General features: G+C 41.0%; 1 protein-coding gene across 1 annotated transcript; it reads right to left on the bottom strand.

Moving 5' to 3' along the window:
• Window positions 1-340: 340 nt before the first annotated feature.
• On the bottom strand, window positions 341-4,777 carry cyp7a1 (cytochrome P450, family 7, subfamily A, polypeptide 1; the record flags this gene model as incomplete). The annotated part of the gene is made up of 8 exons (XM_079215497.1): window positions 341-643; window positions 759-937; window positions 1,104-1,234; window positions 1,750-1,949; window positions 2,097-2,291; window positions 3,016-3,225; window positions 3,345-3,585; window positions 4,695-4,777. The coding sequence occupies 8 exons, from the start codon at window positions 4,775-4,777 to the stop codon at window positions 341-343; spliced, it is 1,542 nt and encodes a 513-aa protein (XP_079071623.1).
• Window positions 4,778-5,308: the final 531 nt, after the last annotated feature.

Below are 5,308 nucleotides of genomic sequence, written 5' to 3'. Positions count from 1 at the left end.
TGGGTGAATCGGCCAAACACGCAAAACCACATTTATTTTATAAATTTGTATGGCCCGAGGTCCATCTTCAGGAATTGAAGATGCAACTCAACACTTTTACTCTGAGCTCCTAGATGTTTACCTGTCCAACAGTCAGAGGAAGTGCTTGTAAGAACACTACCATACACTGGAGGATTTTATGTTTCTATGGGCTCCACCCATATGTGCAGAATACATGTTCTTTAGCAGAAAATTAAAGCAACAAAAATATATAATTCAGTTATATATACAGAACAGGCTTCTTCATTAACACTGTTAAATATACACTATGTACACTATGTACTTCAATCAGACAGAGAGCCTAGTAGTTCGATTTCAGCTTGTACCTGAAGTCCACATCATAGGTAGGCTGGAGGATTCCCAGACCAGCACGGGATTGGTCAAGAGGTGGGACTTTGATAGCAGGGTCTAATAGTTCCATGTCAAAGTAGGCCAACACTAGAGTCAGGAACTGCTTGATCTCATACACAGCAAAAAATCTGCCGGGGCATTTGGTGACTCCAGAGCCGAAGGGCATGTTGAAGTAACGCAGCCGCCGGCCATTGCGATAAAATGTAGGTTTCTCCTGACCCTTCTCATCCAGGAAACGGTCAAACTTGTACTCCTGTGTGGGGATGAAGAGAGAGGGAGAGAGGAAGTTAGTAGTCCAAACATTACAGTAATTTTATGAAGAAGATTGTTTTCTCATTGATTAATTAGTAACTATATAGGAGTCTTACATAGGGATCCTCATAGATTTCTGGATCGTAGTGTACCATCGGTGGATATAGAGCAATGACATCATCTTTCCTAATACGGTAAGCTTCTTGGTTGTCAAGGTGAAGCAGGAAGTCCTCCTTGGCAACACGAACATTCATAGAAGCACTCGAAAGACGCATGGCTTCTTTAATGACGCTGTCTATAAACAGAAATATGTAGAAATAAATTAGATTCATTACATTTCTTTACTGCATTTTAAAATGAAAACATTATTTTTAACTAGAATTCTGTAAATACAACACAATGGAATGTTGTATACCATGTAGACAATGCCAGACTAGAATTTAAGTAATGAGTTGTCTTACCCATAACAGGCATGTTGTCCAGCTGCTCCCTGGTCAGGTTCAGTGTAGGGTTGCTCGGGTCAACCGTCAGCCCTGAATCCTCTAGAACTTTCTGCACTTCCTCACGAGCTCCTTTCATAGCATCTGGGCTCCTGAGCACAGAAAGAGGAGCCTATTACTGTCACTGTTAAATGTTCTTATTGAACATTATTATTATACAGCACCATGTGTCTATTTTTCTATATTGGAATGTCATTGCAACTATGATACTTGGTGCAAATATATCGATGTCTAAAAAAAGATGTCTAAAAAAATAATTAAATATTTGATTGCAAATATTTTTCCTTTATTTACTTTTCTAAAGTCTTTTCCCATGACAGGTGAACCCCATCAAACACCCACTTGATCTACTTTGTTAGGCCAGTCAGTTACAATATATTGGTCTAATGTGCATTGATTAGATATAAACATAAATATACATGTATATATACACTGATCATTTCTAACCCTGAAACGTTCGTCACCCTAGCCTCAGGCTGTGAACAAAGATGTGCTTTCGTTTACCACACCTGACATTCAACTGACAAGAAGAAGAAGGCTTAAATTGTGATTTACTAACAACAATAAAGTCATTAGAGACTACAAATAAAGACAACTATCAACATACCTGATCATATAAAAGAGACTCCAGAATGTAGCAGGCAGGGTGTTAGCCTGTGAGGCCCAGAGCAGAGCGACGTGAGTCCTGGCCTTGCTCAAGTCATTGAAGGTAGATAAGGAATCGTTCAGGATCATCCTCATAGAGATCAGATCAGACATGTTCTCCCTCTTGGACAAGTTTTCAGCATGCATGGTTTTTGCTAGATTCTAGACATAAAAAATAAATACTTGAGTTTCACTTATATAAAGTTTATCCTGCTTAAGTTGTGGTAGCACAGAGGCATTGTGGCATCAGGTCAAGGCTGTTTATTTTGTCATTGCTTCCTTTGATAGTCTTTGGAAAGGTCCACTAACCTCTCTGGCACTGTAGGCACTTTTGAAGACATGGATGGGCAGGCCAGCCACCAATGCCGGGAAGATCTTGTCAAACTCTTTGAAGTTCTCCAAAGCATTGAGCACCAAGGCTTTCTGAGCTGCCTCCCTGGCCTGGCGCCTGTCTTCACCAAGCTCTTTACCAAACAGAGTTAGGTAACCAGATTCAAACATCACCTGGGGGACAACAAGACAGAAGGAAACATGTTAAGACTGTTGGCAACAAGCTGTGCCGTGTGTGAATGTTAGTTAATCCTGATGGCCGGGTGGCTCCTCTCATCAATTCAATTCAGTTTATTTTATATAGCCCAACATCACAAATACAAGTTTGCCTCGGAGGGCTTTACAATCTGTACACATAACATGCCTGTCCCGGGACATCACATTGGATCAGGAAAAACTCCCTCAAATAACGATAGTAAAAACTCTTTCACAGGGGAAAAAGGGAAGAAACCTTCAGGAGAGTAACAGAGGAGGATCCCTCTCCTCGGATGGACAGAAGCAATATATGTCATGTGACCAGAACGAATAACATAACGGAGTTACAGCACATCACATGAATATGACATCAGTGTGTGAATTGGTGAACGACGTTGTGTAGTGTTAAAGCGCTTTGAGTGGTCGGAAGACTAGACATTATACAAGTACAGCCCATTTACTGTTTTCAAGTCCAAATGAAGGTCATGTGTTAAAATCTTCAAAAAGGACTATAAGTCTCTCTTGGGGGGTTTTGTTGCAATTTTTTTATTTTTTTTGGGACAAAATGTGGTCAGTTTTGTGGGTCAATTTAATACAGCATATGTCTACTATTACCGGTAGAACCTTAGGCCTGATGGCAGACTACCTCTTTCTAGTCTTAAATTATGTTGTATGTTTTTCAGCATAAAGTCCAATTGCTGACCTTGTAGCAGAAAGCAAAGATGCCATCCACCTCCCAGTGGTCCTTGCCAGGGCTGAGGGTGTCCAACCTCAGCATGACGTCCTGTAGGTGGCCCATCATGGACTCTATCAGGGAGGGCAAAGCCTCACCCTGCAGGGTCTTCAGAAAGGTTTGGTGAAGGTTCTCTGTGGTGTGGCCATGGCGAGGGTCAAAGCTATCGTGGCCGAACGCCTGTTGAAGTTAGGAAAAAGAGGGTGAGGACCACTGATATCAAAAAGTATTTTTATGGAAGAAAAAAAAACTGACAGAACATGCTATGAATATTAGAAGAGGAAATCTAATAAATTTACCTTAACAGACGTAGCAAAGTGGAACTTCCTCCAATCCAGGTGTCTCCCCTGTTTGATGACTGAATGGTAAGAGAAGGGGTCACACAGGAAGTGGATGTACTGGCCTGCGATCTTGCAGGTGAAAATATGACCGTACTTCTTCTGGCGACTGCGGAGGAATTGAAGAGGGTTGGCCCCGAACTGCAGAGCACAACCCAGGTAGGGGATGAAGCCATTCTCAACGACAGGCTCACCAGGTTGCCTGTGGGCATTGACAAGAAAGAGATAGCAGACAATATTCAGTGAAGCCAAAACAAATAGCCAGGGATGGAAGGTCAAGGTGTTTTCCATTGGGCTCAGCTGTTAGACAGAGAGGGTTTATGATAATTGTATAAATTACAAATAATAATCCCAGACATTTGTATAGGAGTCATGCTCATTTTGTTCTTACTCTTAAGGACTGATTCAACCGATAGCCAGCTCATGGAAGTTTTTACTTTTTGTCCAATGCAAACCATGTATATCCTAAACTAAAAACACCTTGTCTAAGAAATAGGAGAATTGTCGAAAGATAACTCATTATGGTTCAACAATGTTTGCACTGAACAGCAGCCCTACTGATAAAATTGCAACTCATAAAATCACTTTAAAAAATATGATTGGGGCAACCTGGTGTTTATTTTTTTCAAACCAGTTGCAAACTGAGGACATTGTGGTTCATGGTCAGTGCCTTAACTCATAGGCTCCCAGGGCTCCCATGTCCTTGGGTTTAAGGGTGTGTACCATGTAATTGCAACCATGTTTGTCAACACTCCACTATCAACTGACTCAAATTAAAGAATGAAATGCTTCCCAAAATACTTTAATTAGTTTGTCTTATTGCATCTTTTTTTTCTCATTGACAAATAACTAGTGATGATTCCTGAGTGAATGAGCCCAGTTTCCTTGAAGTGGAACCTGTTCCTACCAACATTTTCCAAAACATTACAAAACAAAAACAATTTTTCTAACATATATTAGAAACTCCTCTAGATTTTGTCAATCTGACCATGGTTTGCAACAGCAGATAAGCACTGACAGCACACTGGCGAAACAGCAGCACACCAAACACGTTCCAATAACTTTACAAAAGCTTTTCTTTGATTGGCTTACTCTGTATGCACATTCACAGCACATAATGGTTACATAAGCTGCCGCATGCATCATGTTGTTGCATGAGATGTTGCTTGCCTGGAAAACACTGTTGGTGTTCAGCATACATCAGCAGGTTCCTTTTCGTGTTTAATGTATCAGACACACTGTATACACCAAATACAACAACTATAATACATGTCTGATACATTGCATCCTACATATCCTGTCTAGTCTTACCTGTGTCGTATCCCCACAGCAAGCCATAAAAGGCAGCAGAATCCCACCACTACTGCCCAGATCAGTGCAATGCTTATTATCATGGTAATGTTGTTGTTGTTGATGATGATGTTGATGATGATGATGATGATGAGATGAAGACCCAGCACCCCAGGAGGCTTACCTAAACGCTTCTAATACTTCACACAGATCACACTGACAGGAACTGCGATTAAAGATGCGTCCCTAAGCTCCTGAATTTTTCCAACCCAGAGACTGTGAACGCAGAGTGTCACTGCTTGTCAAAGCAGATTGTGCAAGCAGCCGGTGTGTGAGCAGTGTTCCACCTAGTGTGACGACAGGCAGTGTGTGACAGGTTTTATACCTGCTCTGTCCCATGGGCTGATTCAGGGGAATGGCATCCCCAGTTGCTTATTTGCAAAAGTTCAATTTGTTGTGCAACATAATGAGCATGATCCTATCTGCAATGATTTTCTTTGAGATTACACTGCATGTATTTTTTAATAAAGGAAGTGGCGGAAGATTCTTTTCAGCATTTCTTCGCTAAAATAAAGAATTCTACATCAACACCTGCGGATTGTGATTGTGATATGATCCTTTTTATATATATATCT

Source organism: Taurulus bubalis, assembly GCF_910589615.1.
Source record: "Taurulus bubalis genome assembly, chromosome: 1".
In the NCBI taxonomy this organism is placed as follows: domain Eukaryota; kingdom Metazoa; phylum Chordata; class Actinopteri; order Perciformes; family Cottidae; genus Taurulus; species Taurulus bubalis.
The sequence above is the reverse complement of the archived record's forward strand: the minus strand, read 5'-3'. Positions and strand labels throughout refer to the sequence as shown.